Source organism: Diabrotica undecimpunctata, chromosome 1, assembly GCF_040954645.1.
Source record: "Diabrotica undecimpunctata isolate CICGRU chromosome 1, icDiaUnde3, whole genome shotgun sequence".
Lineage (NCBI taxonomy): Eukaryota > Metazoa > Arthropoda > Insecta > Coleoptera > Chrysomelidae > Diabrotica > Diabrotica undecimpunctata.
In genome coordinates this window covers 121,191,294-121,209,703 of record NC_092803.1, presented here as the reverse complement: position 1 = coordinate 121,209,703, position 18,410 = coordinate 121,191,294, and the positions used below count along the sequence as shown (strand labels likewise).

Below are 18,410 nucleotides of genomic sequence, written 5' to 3'. Positions count from 1 at the left end.
TAATCAGCATAATCAAAATTTTAAGGACTAGGAAAATGAACAATATTATAAGTCAATATATTTATCTATATCAACTTTATTCTCTCAATATTGGATGTGTTCTTTATTTCTCTCATTCTTCTCTCATTTCCTGTCATATTCGTCCACATCGGGCCTGCGAGGTGGATTGCCCTAATATTGCCCTAATTGGTTTTCCCAAGATGTTATGTCCTGCAAATTGCGATCTTAGTTCTGTATTTCTTTTCCGACATTTCTTGAATTGCTTGATCCTAATTTTATAGAAGTCTCAATATATTAATACCGTAAAAACAACTGCACTATTTTTTTGTATAAGATCTGTATCGCTGCGGATATTAACCACAATAATTAGACATTTCATTTTTATCATAAGATTTTTCATATTGTTTTATATTCTAAAATTGTATTCATTCTTATTATGTAAAGAAGAATATATACTACAACTCTTATTATTATTACGGGATTCGAAGAGTTCTCGCCAGAGAATAGTAAAATATACTTAATAAAGTTTTTTAACTTTTTTAATTAAAAGATAATTTTATTACTCTTTTAGTAACGATGATAAAAATCAGTATATCCTCAAATACTGGACTAATTTAATTTGTTATCAGTCAACAAGGATAGACGAATATCCGATAGTCGTAGATGACGGAAAATTCAGTTTTGATTGGTTATGTTAGTTTGGTAATATTCCGTTGGGTGTGCTTTTATGAAAACGTGAAAGCCGCGTGTCATTTTCGATAAAGTGAAAAGTTATAACTTTTAATTTATATAGTATAAACTGACATTTTGTACATACAACTGAAAAACAAACATTCAGTGTTTTTACTTCTTTCCCTTAAATAAATTTAAGGTGAAATGAACAAGGACGTAGAGTGAAAATATGTTTTTAGTTTAATACTCCGCCATTTTGGAATATTCTTAACCTTCTTCCATACATAGTTTAAACTGTTTAGTGTTATATTTTTTTAAGTTCGTATTAATCAGCGCGAAAGTAAGTACGCTGTTAGTGAAAATGCCAACAAGTAGAATATGTACTTTCGTAGAATTGCAATAATGTGTCAATGTTGAACATATGCAGATTAAGTCAAGAATCGGTCTGCCACCGCTGCTGTAAGGGACTTTGGGCCCTCCAAGGCTGAAATGAGCAGTAATCAAAAGCAAACGGCGGCAGGTGGGCCGCAGACTCAAAGATACACTTCATCACCGTATCCTTTTCAAATACCCTAATCTTAGTTACACCCATCTGTCACACCAAAATCAAAATGTCAAAAATATTGTTTATTGCAATATACAGAGATCTTTTCTAATTGGAAAAAATCTATTTAAAAGCCTGTGCGTATAAATATTGTATTCGTTTATATCAAAAATGTACTTCCAATTTTATGAACCCACAATTTAATATTTAAATCAATGTAAGTTTATCAGAATTTCATAATCAAAAGAAAGACTGATAGAAAAAAATATAAGTGGGAATTAAACTCTTGACAATAATTTACTATCAAACTTAATCAGTCAGACGCAACCATAACACCGATGCATTTCCTGATCTTGGTATGTCAAGTGGAGGCATGCTAACTTTTATTACTCAATAGGTATTACCCAGAATCAGGTAGGTCTTGTCTACATTCACCAGCTTATGCATAACTGCTTAGTTTAATAGTCCATATGGTACATAATAGTCGGTATTATTTTTTAGTTTCGTGGTAAAAGTATTAAAACGTGAAATTTGCGAAAGTAATAGATTTTTCCTTACAAGCCAATCGTGATTTTTCATTTTAAAAGGAGTGACGTGTTGTATTGTGGTATTTATTACATCATATGACCTAGGTAAAATATGTTTAATAACAATAATTACTGTAAGTAGTTAATTGTAATGCATGTTATAGTTACATAAGCTTCTCTATTACTATGCTATGGGAAGACAAATCATTTTTATGCCACGTTGTGTACATTAATAAAATTGGATAAAACTGGTCGGCTTGTTACCCGAATTTTAAATGAGTCTGATGAAAAGTACCCTTTAAATTTGCAAAGGTGAAATTATTTTTATTTTATATGGCACAAGAATTTTAAAATTATTAATTCTTAATCAAAATTATCTCCATCGTGCACATGTTGCTCCCAATGTAGAATTTCTTGCGAAATTTAAAAGTTCCCTTGCGGCGTTGCCATATCTATTTTAAATTTGCAAATAATCAAAAAATTTTGATTCTACAATATTTTTTGATTGCATTATGTTTATATGTTTTACGAAGTCTGTTAAACAGTTGTATAGCATAGCAGTTAACAAATAGATCTGGTTTTTACATATAAAAATGCTAAAATTAAATTTCCACATTCTTATTTTTTGGTTTGTTGATAGAAATGATCATCATTAATGAAATAATTGGTAAAATGACTAATTTTATGATTGTAGATTATTATACAAAAATTAGAGGGTTGAGTTTACCGAAAGTACAAGCTGAAAATAGCTGCAAATGTCAAACATATTTCGGTTTGGCAGTGTTGGCATGTTTTTATAATGCATATGTTGTATGCTTCAAATATAAAGAGATAAAGCTTTTAAAAATACATTTTGATCATACTATTTTATGAATTCTGTAATTTTTAATTTATATGAAGCAATAACGAGTAAATATTTGTCTCTTTTGAGATTAATTGCAGACATCTGTTGTAGTCTGGCAACTGCTGATTTGATAATCTATCCCCTAATCTATCAAAGGGTAATTGCTAACAAAATTTCTAATAATTAACTGCAATTAATCTACAAAGAAACAAATATTCACTCATTGTTGTTTTATATAAATCAAAAATTGCAGAATTCATAACATAATATAAACAAAATGTACTTTTCTAAAGCTTTACCTTTTTATCTTTGAAGCATACAGCATCTACATTATAAAAACATGCCAACACTTCTATACCGAAATTTTTTGTTCCATGTTTAGAGATGTTGTATACTCAGTTTTTAAAATACAAAAGCAGATTCAATTTTATTTCTCTCAGTTGTGCTCACTGCTAGTCATATGTCTCTATATGTCTGATAAATATGTTTAATCTTTCATGGATTTTGTACTTCTATTATTTGTCTAATCTGTGACTACTAGCTATGTACTTGTTTTTTGTTGTGAAAAAAATTCATTAGAATTCCTATATAGACACCTATGGATTACTAGATTTTAGTGGTTCTGGTAATTATCTGAATGTATTTAGTTTATATGTAGTAAATCCTATACAATATATTTAGATTTTTAAGTCCTGATAGAAGCAGCATAAATATTAGAATATAAATAATGGCTCAATCCCATTTCTTAAGGTCACAGGTCCTTGAAATTGTGGCATTGTCTGTCCACCTGTGCAATAACTCTTGAAGGAAAAGTTCCAGAATTTTGAAACTTGGTACATATATTTATTTTGATTCAAGTAAGAATCCTATTAAATTTATTTGATGACTTCCTATAGAGAGAACATACTTATATGTAGTTGCTTTAGAATATAATTACACTGTTTAAATTCCGTTTCAAAAGGTACACATCAATTCCACATGTGTGTACATTGCTAGTATGCATAAGTTTAAAACAAGTTGATTAGCAGTTAATTGGCTGTTTGGTACTTTGATACTGTTTATTTTCAATAGTTTTCCATTACTGGAATTTATTCTATAATAATCATTTAGTTTTGAATTATTTATCTTTATAATTCCTTTCTATTTGTCTTAATTTTTAAAATTTCGATCATCAAAATTGAAAATATATTTCCTTAGAAATTATATCAATTTCGGCAACACCGCATACGTATATGATAGGTTAAAAAAGATAGCGCATGCCCTGTCATTTCCTAGTGGCAGATACTGGAACTATTATCACTGTCTGTCACAGTCGATACAATGGCGTGTGTCGCCGAAATTCTATTTTGACTTTGATAAGAATATAATTTTTAATTATTTATCAACATTATACACGAGTTATAAGGTTGTGCACTGTAACCTAAAAGTTTAAGTGTTAGTGACAGGCTGTGGGTTTTCCTGTGGCACTTTGGTTGTTTTTTACTAGGAAAATTATTTGTAAAACGCCCTTATTGATTTTTGCTGTTGGGTGCAGCGAGACGTGCTTGGCATGTTCGAGTTTTGCTATTTTCTGTTTAAAACAGACAGACCCTTGTTGTAATCACCAAATTGTGTTCATCGTAATTCAACAGCAATCAAGGCTTTAGTTTCGCGAGTGACACTGCGTTTTGTGCTTGATTTCCTAGTGTTTACGTTCTTCTGATGCACCCATCGCTAGTGGTTGCAGAAATCAGTGGTGATTCACATCATGTCGAGACGAGATTCCAGCGAATTCTCATCCAAAATACACTTCTTTTTAGTTAATTTATTCGTTTTAAGTAAATCACAATCATCGGCTATGTTTACGATAAGGAATTGATAATTTTCATTGACTGCATATATTACATTCCTTGTTAAAATTGTCCTCGGCCTCCGAAAATGGTTTCGAGGTACATGACTAACGGCACTGTCAACGTGAAGCAGGAGGGCATTTGCCTGCTGCCGCAACCATTCAGGATGATGCCACCACCTCAAAGTAAGTTAAAATAATTTTAAAATTATTTTCCCAAAGGGCTAGTTAGTGGCTATGAATCACACGTGTTTGGCGGTTCTAGGACCGATCGTGCAGTTAGGCCAGTCCTTGACTCACTTTTTAATTTAAATTGTCAGTTATAGTTTTGCTAATTACTGCATTAGACTTTTAAGACTTTGCTAACTATCAGAGAATATAAATAAAGAATAACTTTGTTGTAAGTACATGCTGCTTAATTAGGCAAATAAGCATGACATTTTTGGCTACAATAATATATAATCTATATTCTGTTTGAATGTTTAACCAAAGTTTAACCCATGTGTTTTTATGTATAATTATCAATTTAGCTAGCTATACATAGGGAAAAGTATTTTTAAAGGTTTGCTTGCTAGTTTATTTCATATTAAATGAAGGTGTTAAGAGAAAGATCTTAATTAAAAAAGAAACTACTTAGTGCCTATCATCTAAAATTGATTTATTATTTTTCAAATTCTCTTAAAATGATAGATATCTTGAAAAAAGTTACTATCACATTTAAGTTGAGTTTGAGAATGACTTTTGCTAGATTTGGCTCAGCTTGAAAGGTTCATACAGTTGACTGCTCATTTGTGATTGGCTCTTATGTATCTCACTATCATTTGTCAACTATCATGGAAGCAACACTACATTAAATTAGATTATTTACAACTGTGTAACTGTGCTATTCCCATAGTTGATGTTGCTCGCCCCAGTTGGTAATGTTGGTATTACCCAAAATTTTACATTTGTAACCTTGTGTGAATGTACTTCTTAATCAGGAACAGTAGAACCTATTAGAAATTGGTGGCAATTCCTTATACCATCTTCCATCATAAGTTTCTACAGTATACTCTACAGAAATGTATTGATTTATTCTGTTAAGTGCAAGCATATACCTAGGATACCTTATAATCTAAATTATACTTTATCTAAGCAACTTTATATGATAAGCTTTCCTGCAAATCTTTAACAAAGCTCGACTAAATATTTGATGTACCACCATTCAGTTATTTTTGTGCTCCAAATTTTGCATAGTTGTTTTTTTTTGTCTACATTGATGTTGTGTCAATTTATTAAAGCAGTAAAAAAGTAAACCTTTTATTAGTATCAGAAATCTTTTATTCTTAACCACGAGTAAACCTTTGTTCTTGTAGACATTTAGTCCTCTTCGGACATGTTGATGATGCTGCTCCTTTTCTAAAAGAGCTTTATAACAGTCTTGTTCCAAAATCATTTTGAGACTAATAAAAATTGTTAAAACGACTCACATTAAAACAATTATCAGACAAAAAAAGTGAATCACACTTTATTATGTCCTGGATTAAGTCATCTATACATTGTTTATATGATATTTCACTGATGTAATCATTGAAAATGGCATACATGCGCCATCTTGTAAAATTATTTTAAATGGGATCATATGCCAAATACTACTTACCTCATTTTAAAACTCTTGGCACTTATATGTTCTTATATTTTTATCCAATCTTTTGCATCATTTGAAAATGGTGGTCTGCAAAAAAATAGACTACCACTAATAATTTGGTAATCTTCAGCTTTTATGGAAAATTCTTAACAGTTTTCCATGCAGGTTGAAGACTACTAAATTATTAAGTGTAGTCCATACTTTTTTATACTGTCGCTATTATTAACATTTCAAGATTTTTATTTTAAAATGCTGTGACATACACAAAAATCTTGGATGTGGCACAAGAGGTTTCACAGATAATGCGAAGGTAGAAAAATTAGTAGATCTGTTTATAGACTGAACAATTCCAAATTATTAGATTATTAGGGGTGTTCTATACCTGTTTTTACACTCGCCATTGACAATTATTAAGCAGTTGCTATTTTTAAAGGGTCCCTCAGAATCACACAAAAATCTAGAAAAGTACTACGTGCCATATTATATCATTTTAAATAAGTTTACAAGGTGACACCTGTCCCATCATGGATATGACAAATGGCACTAAATATTTCAGCTGTCAACATTTACTGTCAATTATTCAATTTTATTTTTTACTAATTTGTATGAATAAGACATGATAATAGCTTCCTAAAACTTCACTTGTATTTTAATAAGTTAGTAACAAATATACCCATTGCTACTGAAAACCAAAATATAGCCAATTATAATGAAAGCTAGAAAATTATTGTTATTAAATAGAATAATGTCTAGATTGCAATAATTACCTCCTCAATTTTACATTTAAAATTAATTAGTTTAAAAATATTTCACATTACTATTTGGCAATTTATCTGTAGGAGAAAGTCATGGTTTTTATAATATACCAAAAATACCAAAGAAATACATAGTTTTTAATGACAAAGAGATTCATTTATTTGGCATGCAATGCTTTTCATGTGTCTTAACGTGATTTATCCCAGTCACATACATATATTTATGTTTAAATTAAAATGTATATTAATAAATATATTTATATTAATGCTGGTATAATTTTAAAATATTTCTAAAATTTAACCTGTAAATATATATGTATTACAATTTTTATTTTACCCAGACTTCACTTGTACAGCATTGATTTCTGAACATTAATTCAGTACATTGTTTTATGGTGTATCAAAAAACTGGTCTGACCGTAAATATAAAAGAGTTCAATAACTGGCCTAACATTAAAACCTGTAAAAATCAATAGAGTACGTCGACGTAGAGCGTCATTGTCGGGATGAATTTCCCCTTCCCTTAACTGCCATAGTATACATGCAGAATGCACCTTTTGGGTTCTCTATCCGACGACAAGAATCAAGACAGAGATGTCAGTTTGTAACCGAATCTTGCAGTGATTCTCTTTTGAATCGTTTAGGCTTACAACTGGTTATTATCATGAGAATGTTGAAAATATCACTATTTTATTAAAAAAAATTGTTTGTAATAATTGCTCTCGACATTTCAATTTAGTATGATGATTTTCTTAAACTTTTTCGCGTCATTAAATAAAAATAAAAAAAATTATTGTCCTAATTGTCAAACAGTTACAATATATTTGTATTATGTTAAAGTTGATTTTATATGATCTTTTATTCGCCTTTCGTTAATATTGGAGGTATTCTTTTCTTGGTTATCTTACACAGTAGTAAAATAATAATAAGATTTATATTCCATTGTCTTCCCCAAAATTGTTCTCTTATTGTTGTAAAATTAGTTCTGTTATATAGAAAGGGCCTAGAGTGTTTGGTTCAGTTATATTCTCATATCATTATTTCGTAAGTTATTACAATTGGTCTAACAAGTATAATACATCTTATTTCTTTGCGTCGGTGTCCACCTTATTGTAGCCAAGGAAATTCCAAGTGTTCACTTTTGCTTTGTGATTTAAAATGTTTCCAGCGTATTTATTATAGTGTCCTTAACTTAGTTCAGTTCAGTTATTTTCGTACTCGTTAATATTGACTTAATATCAATACAGTGGCCATAGATTTGTAACCCATCAGCCACATTAGCCTGGCATCCAGTAGTTATTCACAAAAAAATCCTGTATTTATTAATATCTTTTTTTTTTGTTATTCATGTCTGTTACATTTTGACGTTGCATGGACTCTGTGCTGTCCTATTTTTTGCCCATTGTGAATGAATAACGACTTTTTTTATTCTTTGTACTAGGCGACAATCGTCCGCTAATTCATTATCAACCCTGACCAATTACCTTTATTTTCTGTGTATATAACACGAGAAGACGTATTTTGATCGATCGCAAAACTTTCTTGCAATCAAGAAAACCTCATCCGATCTTTGCGGTTTTAGTACCAGTACAAATATTTATTTTAACAAAATCTCGATTATTCGGTAGAATAAATAGTAAGTAATATGTGAATGCTACATTTTTCGCCTCAAAAAAATCATTTCATTCATTTAGGTCAAGTGATCCGTTCTTAGGTTGCCGGTCGCTCGGGAACGACCCATCTCGACATCGAGGTCGTAGATCGAGCGCTCCCGCTTTCAACGACCGCTTCCAGAGGACCTTGACCACTTGAGATCATCGGACCACCTACCCGCACCTCCTACAATAAATTTTGGTGGCTTTTGTCTAAACAAGACACACCGCGTGTCATTGAGCTGTCGTATGATTTCCGCCGTCGTCTGCTATGAAGACCAAATTAGACAAAAAAAACCTAACCTTTTGCAGTCCTTAATTAATGGACTCGTTTTTACATTGTTTTGAATTCATTGTTTGTTGCACTAAATCGGATACGTAGGATGTCCCTATTACTGGGAATTAAATCGATTTTTTAATAACCACACAATTTTTTTACTTCTTTCTATGCTATTTACAATATTAATCAATATTTTAATTAATTTGCTTTCTGTGATGGTTTCAAGCTTTGAAATATGTCATGAAGTCACGCCCGAGGACTGTTTTGTAAATTCTTAAAAAAGGAAATATTTTTTTTAAAGAAGTTACTTTACTGTTTTCAAAAGACTGTCCCTATCTTCAATAAAGTTATTAATTTCTTACAAAATCATCAATTCAGATCTTTCCTAAACTTCAGATCTTTTTTTTTATTTTCAAAAAGTTTTAAAAAATGTTAGCCTGCTGTATTAGCTATCGGTAGTGTTTTTGTCCTCTTCTTTCTATTTTAAGTCCAGAGCTTGTTCCATGTTCAGACGCTTCGTTATTGGATATAAAGGTTATCAATCCCTTTCTTTCTTGGTGTTTCTATACTTCTTCGGCCGTTTGGTGACTTGCTATTTGTACTAGTCTGGACTCTCCCATTTTACTTATGTGTCTGTACCACACCTTTTTTTTGTCTAGTATACAGTCCTTTAAATTCTCTATGTTACATCTTTGAGATTTTTTTGCATGTTATGTATTATATATGACAATAAAACTTTTTATACATTCTTATACAACTTTTGAAGATTACAAAAAATTATTTTTCCTTTTTTTGCATTATTCTTTGTATTTTAAATAATGCGCCAAAAATTTTTCGTCCAAAAATTACTGCTCCATGGCGGACAGTTAATATCGGGAACGGCAAATCTGAAACAATATTCGAAAATGATTTTAAAAAAGAAGTGCCCTTATGTGATAGTTAACAAAAAAATTTAAATTTCTTAAAAAAAAACAAAATGGCGGACATTTGAAAAAATTGTTCAAAATTTTCGACTTTTTGTCACATTTTCAGAATAATGCTGAATATTTTATTTTAGCAAATTTCCGTCACAAAATTTGTGTTATCAATCATTTTCAAATGTACCTACTATAACAAAAAGATGTCACTAATTCGGAGGAATATTTTTTAACATATTTACACTGATTAATATAACGGTAGAGAGAGATCTGACACTAAGACTTTTGGTTCAGTAAGCCAAAATGAACGACTCAACGACTGTAAACAATGAAAAATTGTAGTTGTGATCAATTAAAATATACTTTCATTTGAAAGGTTTTACACAAATCGAAAAAAAGCTGATTTGGATTTGATACAATTTTAATCTATTTGAGTAAAAATGATGAAAACCCCCACATAGTCCAGTTATCAGAGAGTTGACCTCTAAATTGCTGAGAATGTCAATTTGGGGACTCCAAAAAAGATGCAAAAATGTTTACAACTTATATCCCCCGTCGTAACTCGACGATAAAAACTCGGTATCTTTTATCAGAGTGTCCTATTGACAAAAATTTAAATTTGTTTTAAAGGTGAAGAGAGCAGCTTTCATATGCCTTTTTTGTATTTTGTCGTAAATGAAGTCAGTTTTTATAAAGGCGTTAATTAAATAAACGTGCGATTTTTACTATTTTTTACGATTCTCATAGAGGCTAATGTTTAAAACCTGTAATCTGAAATTTCAATTTTGAGTTTTGACAAGAAATATAAGGCATTTGAAATTTGCCGAAAAAGCGCAGAATTTAAACTTTTACATTACAAACTATCGCACGTCATGCGAAATACCTCTACGAAGACGACATTGGGTGGAGTGCGTAACTGAAGTTGTTAAACGTACTTGTTTAATTGAAAATGAATAATTATCCAAGCTACATTTTTTATTTGAAAACAATTTTTTTTTCATTCATTCTATGTAATGGTTTTAGGGGGTAGGTGGGATAAACTCTTTTGAATTCAGCTTGTTCGTAAAATTTTTAGAGGTTTAGTGGCTTTTCGTCTCTAACGACTGGAGTAACACCCGAATATGATTTCCAAAATTACTGTAGAACTGGAAATGAAAAACATTCGACGGGTTGTAATAATCCGACGAATTTTGCCAGCCGTTCAGAATTCATCTTCATAGAGAACACACACGAGAATCCCGGTGTCTTCTAAGTATTCATTGACGATTCTAGCACGGTGGGGACGTGCGTTCTCGTCCATAAAAATAAAATTAGTTCCTATGAGTAGCCCCAAAGTTACCACATGCTCATCTAAAATTGTTGTTATATCACGGAACCTTCATCTAAAAGAAATGTCATCATAAGACTACGGGCATCAGAACTTATACCAGACCAAACTATAACAGAGCCCCTGGATAGGTTATTCTATCGGAAATATTGTATTGGGCAAATCGTTCTCCTTGTCTTCTTCAGATTCTTTCGCGACCACATGATGACCTCAAGCAAAACCTAGACTAATCCAAGAACAAAAGTACTCCAATCTGCGTTATTTCAAATTTCGTGTTTGCTTGCAAAGCAAGTCGAGCTCTGCGGTATTCCACGGATAGCTGTGGACATAGTTCTGGTCTTCTGGATAATAAATTCGCTTCATGAAGTGGTCGATGAACTGTACACCTACTTACATCCACATTTCGTACTTTATTCAGGCGATTTGCCAGCTCAATTCAAATTAGATGTCTATTTCTTTATCACGAAAAAATCAAAAATCGATCATCGCGTGCGGATGTTCTCTCCTACTACCTGATCCTGACCTTCTATAAAAATAGTGTAGTTGCCGTTTTGATTGAACCGCTCAATGGTTCTTTGAACAGACGGCCTGGTTTCGATCGCGGCAGGCAGCAAAAAATTTTTAATTTTTAATTTAACTGAGCCATCACCGTGCATTGGAGGGCACGTAAAGCCGTCGGTCCCGGCTCCGTAAGTAGTCTTGAACGCTAAAACCTTAGCCAGAAGGTTACACGAATGGAAGATGTACAGTAAGCCAATTGGCTGAATTACGAGCGGTTATACGAATAAACAGCTTCCGCAAAAAAAATCGGAGGGAGACAAGGTTAACCATATATCAATATCTAAGTAGAACATCATTTTTAAAATTTTGTTAACTCATATTTGGTTTGCCATTCACATCAAAACCAGTAAAGTCTGTTTTTAACATCCTTAACCGGAATTTTTTGTCAATGAACGACTTAATTGTTTTCGGATATACTTGGACGTAATGACTTTATAATTATATGAATTAGATTTATCCTTCACACCTTTGTATTTTCAAGCACGATAGTTTCCTCGCGCATAAAATACAATTAGGATATTGGATATCCTTAGAAGTAATAAAAACAATATTTGTCGTATTTATTATTATGTCTATTTTGTATTTTATAATATTCTGTACCCTGTCACTAAATGCCTAGTTCGTTAAAAGACAATTTTGCTATATCTTATTTACCGCCCCTATTTGTTGATTTGTATCTATTTCAAGATATTGATAAGGGGAATGTTGAACTGAAAACTTTTTCAGATGAAGTACAATTTGGTAGAAGTTCAGAAATTTACATACATAGTTCTTTTTCGTTATCATGGCTATGTGTTTTATTTGGTTGGAATATTCTTTAGGTGATTAACGAATTCAGCTGCTTTTTTTTTTTTTACTCTTAATCCACTGTTCATCTTCTGTACATCTTTGGGGCCGGTTAAATCTTTTGAAGTTCTTCATATACTACATTCCGTTGATTTCTTCGCTGTTAGATGTTATAGATAATTTTAAATTACAATATTTTTATTTTTATTTCTGTTCTTTTACAGCCTATTAAACATTATTTGATCTTTGGGAGCTGTGATTAATTGTCAATGTTTTCTTAGGTTTCTATTGTTGTCTGTTGCTCTGATAACAGTTGGTAATCATCTAATCTACAGATTTTTTTCTTTCAAAATTTGGTGTGGCTTACCATGCACTTTTTTTCTTACAGTTTGTACTGCTTTATTAATAAAAGATGTCCCAAAATTTACGAAAGATTTGAAGTTAATAGAAAACACTGTTTTTTTTTTCTTTAAATCTTAATTTTTTTATTGAATCATAAAGTACATAGGATAGGGTTATGTATGGAAAAGCACATCAAGCCACTGGTCTCCACAGCTTTGCTGGCACATCCGCACTCTTTTGTCTAAATTTTCCATAAATGTGGCTGAGTTTCGTTGATGCAGAATCGAATTTACTCCTTTAATGCACGGGTGGTTGTAGGCTTGTTGACATATACCTTTGACTTCAAATAAACCCATAAAAATAAATCTGATTATGTTAAGTCTCACGATCTAGGGAAATTTTGATAACCGAATTGAGAGATTACATGAAGGAAATGTCTCATGCAGTAACTCAATTGTTTCACGGGCTGTATGGCATGTGGCACCGTCCTGTTAAAACAATATGTCATCCACATCAATATCATCTAATTTAGGAAGCAAGAACTCTCTATCATTTTGCGATATCGAGCACCAGTAACAGTCACTGCTTGACCAACCTGATTTTCAAAGAAGTAGTCCAATGATGCCCCAAGCCCAAAATCCGCTCCAGTGACACGTTGTGGATGCATTTTTTTTTCGACAGTCATATGTGGGTTCTCAGAACCTCAAATGCGGCAATTTTGACAATTAACAAAGCCATCAAGGTGAAAATACGCTGAATCGCTTAGGATGATTTTGCTCGAAAAATCAGTATCCACTTGTTGACGTTCAATAATACATTCAACGAACTTTCTTTGCTGTGCATGGTCAATAGGCTTCAGTTCTTGTGTCAATTGAATGTTGTTAGCATGGGGATGCAGATATTTAGTGAGTATACGCTGTAGACAGCTTCTTGAAATTTGTAATTATTGCCCACGACGCCGAATTGATATTCCTAGACTTTCATTAACACTCTCACACACTGCTTCGATATTCACATTTTACCGGCTTGTTTTTGGATTACCCTAAATTTTTTAATTACTCTCTTCACAGTTACCGAAATTAAATAAATATTCCGACCATATTTTGGACGAAATTGTCGAATTGTGACAGCCAAACTTTCATTATTTTTAACATATTGTTCAACAATGAAAACTCGTTCTCTCGCGTAACGCTTCATTTTACTAATCCTGAACTGTTAGCTATCAAACTGTTTTTGTTGTTGATAACACCGTACTGCACAAATGGCGGCAAATTCAAATCTTTCGTGAATTTTGGGACACCTCATGTATAAGTCAGAATGTAAAGGTATGTCTATATTTAACTCATAATTAATAACTTCTCTGAATATTTTGTCATTTTCCAGTATGTCCATGTTCCATTAATAATTGTTATTTAAGTCCTCGGGATTTCAGCAGCCCTGCTGTGTATAAGCTCTTCACTAACAGTATGGACTTTTTATTTGGACCTGATATACTCAAAGATTCTTTTGAAAGAAGAAATAATTGAAATCGCAAAACTTATATAATCCCCTTTATGTTTCTCTCCTGTCTGAGATTGGATGTCGTCAGGATTATTTTTATAGCTTCGTATAGATTTAGTTCGGGATGCAACCAAACCAATCCCTTAATTTTCCCATCCAGTATTTTCTTCTTTGGCTCGGGATTCCTTCACGTACATGTGTCTGCTAAATTCACAATAACCCTATATATAATTCACTTATAGGATTTTATAATGACAGTAGACGCCTTATAGTCACCATTCATATATTCATATAGTCACAATTATCTTTGTAAAGTGACTCCATATTTCTATCGCCCATAGAAAAAGTGGCGGTATATAGCATACATATATAGGTACATAAAATAACAGTGTATATAGTCAAAGAGCAGAGAAATCTGATATTGGAAAAAAAAACAAGACGTTACATTTCTGTTTTTTAAATGATTAAAAGTGAAATGTCAAAACATTATCAATCTACCAACCTGTCGGAAAAAATACTAGGTGATACATCGGCACTTTCTATTAACGTTTAGCTATGACGTCACATAAATAAAACTGCGTAAAATTTTTTTACATTTAAGAAAATAATATCGTTTAAAACAAAAGTTAACAATTTGTAATAAAAAACTGTATGGTTTTAACTGAAATAGCCACCACATTAGCGTACCTTGTCTAAAATATTTCTTCTGTAGACGAGAACTCGTCATCGTCGCTATCCAACAGATCAATAATAAATTTTCCTAGTTTGAAGTTAATTGTCCGAGTCTTTTGTATTAATTTTCTATATTAACTACACAGTTTACTGCTTTCTTCCAGTCGTCACTTGTGATCTTTGATGATTCATATCGAATTAAATCAATCACTTTCGCCTAAAATTTTGGAAAAATATTTTTCCTCCGAATTTGTTTTTTTACTTATCCCTATTATTGCCCCCTACTTATTAACCAAATAAGTTCTATGGGATTGAAAATGCAAAAATAAAGGTGGTAATAACCTCAAAACAATATGGCCATGTTCTGTTGCAATCGTGTCCAGTATATCTTGTTTGCCAGTAAGTTTTAGTACAAAGCACTGAAAGTAATTGTTTCTTATTATAGTTCTCTTCAAAATACAAATCATTATCTTAGAGGAAATCTTGTAGTTCCTGTTTTGAAGACGAACTGTTAGGAATTGTTTTAGAAGTCCTGAGTGATAGCTGGTATTGTCCATAATTATCACACTGCTGGGTGTTATATTAGGAAGTAATGTATTCTTAAACCACTCTTCGAATATATTAGAATTCATATTCTGATGATAGTCTACACTACATTTTTCTATTTTTTTTCCGCAAAGTTTTAACCTATTTGGCACCCAATCATTTAAAGATCCACAGTGCACAATAATCATTCGAAAACCTTTATTCGGAGGTACGCCTTTCAGCTGGCACCTAGTGAACCATCAATCCAACCGTTGCTAGCGGTATCATGCGTATCATACCATGTCTCGTCTAAATAATAAATTGTTCGCTTTTGGGTTCCATGTTCTTGAATTTTTTCTAAATAATGTAAACACTATCATCTTACTTTCCATAATAGCCACTCGTATATCAACGATTTTGTATTTAAATCCAAGTTTTTCAGCCTTCTGCGTAAAGTGGTTTTATGACAGGTTCTTCCCATCGATAGAAGCTTGATGTATATAATATCAATTGTTGGTATTGCATTTTTTTCGTATTCCTCGTAAACCAAATTCCTTAAACATTTAGCAGTCGCAATATTACGATGTTTAGGTTTTCTTAATATCCAATCTTGTTTTTCTCTGTTTAACACCACTCTTCATCTTCACAATTTCCCGCATGGTAGAATACGGAATTCCTGTTAGAAAGGCCGCTTTTCTTATGATACTGACTTACGTATTTTCAGGATCATTTTGAAGATTTTTGTAACCGTTGATACAAAATTTCTTGGATTGTTCATTCAAAACAATCATTTTGTTTGGAAGTCGTAAACTCTTTTCTACAGTTCTCGTCTCAGTATCGTTGTTTCTTATATCACTTAAATGATTGTCGACTATTACACTTCCTCTACTACTACTTTGGCTCTCTTGCTTTCATGGACGAAAAAGTGTAGTGTAGTGATTTTTCTCATGGTCTAAACCTAAACATTTTCTTTATAGATAGACAGTTTCAAAAAACAAACAAAATAATACTACAATTATAACGACCTCCTCAAAACAACGAAATATTCAACACAACTCAAAATTTAAGCAATGTAATATATTTACATCTATAAACAACCTCGTTGCAAAGATGATAACTAAACGAAAAATTTGTAAGTCCAGTCCCTTTAAAGATAAGCACTTGTCGGATCTATCTGACGATAGATAGATGGAGGCAACTTTATATATATATTATAGGGTATAATAAACATTGAATAACCATTTCGTAAAATCACTTTCGTGGATAGGAACGAATAATTAATTACATCCTATAATTTAGATTTAATTATTACTGGATATTATAGACAGAGATTAAAAATTAATCTAAACTTATATTTTTAATAATTCTGTAATAATTTCGTCATGATTTGATAAACTCAACGTAAAATCATCGGGTCGTTGGCTCCTACACATACATAATACATATTAAAATAAAACTAATAAAAATTGTTCAATTAAATAAAGAAAAGTTCCTAGAAGTATCCATTCGTAAATAATGTATGCTTTTAGTATATAGAGTGAGATGGTAATTATGAGGCACCAATTTTTGTGATTTATGGATTCTCTACATTTCAAAAAGGGTTTTTTATAGTGTGTATCGGTATACATACGAAAATGAAAGGGCGTTAACAAGTGCATAATCGAATATTGGCATATTGGTTTAGTAAAATGGCAAAAGAATCTTGTTACCCATTCAATCGTACTCGTCGGTTTAACAATGGTTCTAATAAACTTTGTGGATATCACTACAGTGCTAGCCAAAAGTCCCCTCCCCCTCTTTTTTTTTGAACATTTTTACTTATATAGTGAAATTTGGTGGCAGAAAATAAACGGACGTATGCATAACAGGCGACGTAATAGTGATAGATAACGTTATACATTCACTGTGTCCGATAATTTTAAATGGGACCTTATGACAAGTGGTATCTCGTTTGAAAGGTATTTTATTATTAGTATTCAATCATACTAATTTTATGTGGGTTTAAGCTGATTTTGATGAATAAATTAAATAAATACCAAATTATAGTTTCGCATTTAATTAATAAAGATTCTAACGTCCGTAACGTCTGGATATTTGTCAAAAAAGTTGACATTTTTGCAATTTTCTAGTTATTTTTACTTTTCTTAAGTTTTTACAAAAGTATTTATACCTTGAATATTTAATTTAATTATTATTTAACGAGACGTTTAAATGTTTACATAGACAGAATGTACTGTATTCGCCTAAGTAGAAGCTGTCTCAATAATTGGTGAATGTAGAAACAATTTCCATTCTGCAGGACGTCTTTTTAATGATAGGTACCCCGATCGCCCCATATCCAGGACTTATTTGAGAGAGTTTCTTCGAAAGTTTGAAGAAACAGGTAGTGTTCAAGATGCCAAACGATCGACCAACAATTAGTGGTAAAAAAATTAACATAATTGCAGAAATGGTACCGAATCCTACTTTTTGTACAGCCCAAGTAGCGTCTATCTGTGGAATCAGAAGGATAGTACACCGAGTGTTGGCTTAAAACAAATTTCATCAGTAGAAATTGAACAGACATAATGAAGACTAGAATTCTGTGAAAATATATCCAATCAAATTAATTAACAGCTACATTAGATAAAAAACAATTTGTTTTAGTCATGAAAGTACTTTACCCAAATTACCTAAAGTAAATGTTTGGGAAACCACATAGTTGGGCCAGTTTTTTTCAATGCTAACTTAACCGGTAAAGTGTACCTGGAGATGTTACAAAACTCAATTATACCGTTAATTCTTGAAATTCTGTAAGATAATCCAGATGAATTCGGCAACTTGGAAATAACGTTCCAAAAAGATGCTCCGACACGCTATTATAGTCCAGTAAAACGTTACCTAGATCAGAATTATCGTAGTAGATGGATTGGACGACGAGGTCCGATAGAATGGCCAGCTCGGTCACCAGAACTCACACCATTAGATTTTTTGTGGGGTTACTTGAAATCTTTAGGTTTCTAGTTTCCTCTTGAAGGTTTATGCTACAACATCCAACAGTATTGGCATTTT

At 31.9% G+C, this 18,410-nt stretch overlaps 1 protein-coding gene across 3 annotated transcripts in view; it reads left to right on the top strand.

Annotated features, from left to right (window-relative positions):
* Nucleotides 1–714: 714 nt before the first annotated feature.
* LOC140431243 (eukaryotic translation initiation factor 4 gamma 3-like) overlaps nucleotides 715–18,410 on the top strand; it is a 166,901-nt gene continuing 149,205 nt past the window's right edge. The window contains exon 1 of one of the 3 annotated variants that reach the window (XM_072519179.1): nucleotides 715–1,226. In XM_072519179.1, the coding sequence (XP_072375280.1) occupies nucleotides 1,162–1,226 (65 nt within the window). In that variant the 5' untranslated portion in view covers nucleotides 715–1,161. Of the gene's footprint in view, nucleotides 1,227–1,492; nucleotides 1,631–3,901; nucleotides 4,602–18,410 lie in introns of those variants that run through there. The other 2 variants (XM_072519191.1, XM_072519184.1) reach the window with 2 other exon arrangements.